This window comes from Eurypyga helias, unplaced genomic scaffold, assembly GCF_000690775.1.
Source record: "Eurypyga helias isolate BGI_N326 unplaced genomic scaffold, ASM69077v1 scaffold23156, whole genome shotgun sequence".
Classification (NCBI taxonomy): domain Eukaryota; kingdom Metazoa; phylum Chordata; class Aves; order Eurypygiformes; family Eurypygidae; genus Eurypyga; species Eurypyga helias.
This window is the reverse complement of record NW_010256302.1, coordinates 4,276-4,498: the sequence shown is the minus strand read 5'-3', so window position 1 is coordinate 4,498 and position 223 is coordinate 4,276. Positions and strand designations below refer to the sequence as shown.

The window sequence follows — 223 nt, the reverse complement described above, 5'->3', positions numbered from 1 at the left end:
CACCTGGCTCCTCGCCCACCTCCGGCTCCCCGGCCTTGGTGGTGAGGAAGGAGGTGTCCCCGAAGGCGTCCCCCGCACGCCCCACATGCATGGTGTGGCGGAAGTCCCCCAAGGGCGCGCTGATCATCTCGGCCGTCAGGTCGGCCCGCGAGCGCCGCTTGGAATGGGCAGAGTTGGAGACGAGTTGCTTGAGGATCGGCATCGCCGCGGCGGAGAGGGGATG

At 69.5% G+C, this 223-nt stretch overlaps 1 protein-coding gene across 1 annotated transcript; it reads right to left on the bottom strand.

The window, feature by feature from the left end:
* Positions 1-19: 19 nt before the first annotated feature.
* On the bottom strand, positions 20-202 carry LOC104511146 (cdc42 effector protein 4-like; the record flags this gene model as incomplete). Its single annotated transcript, XM_010153635.1, has 1 exon — positions 20-202. A coding segment is annotated over exon 1 (183 nt), but the record flags the coding sequence as incomplete, so codon positions are not given.
* Positions 203-223: the final 21 nt, after the last annotated feature.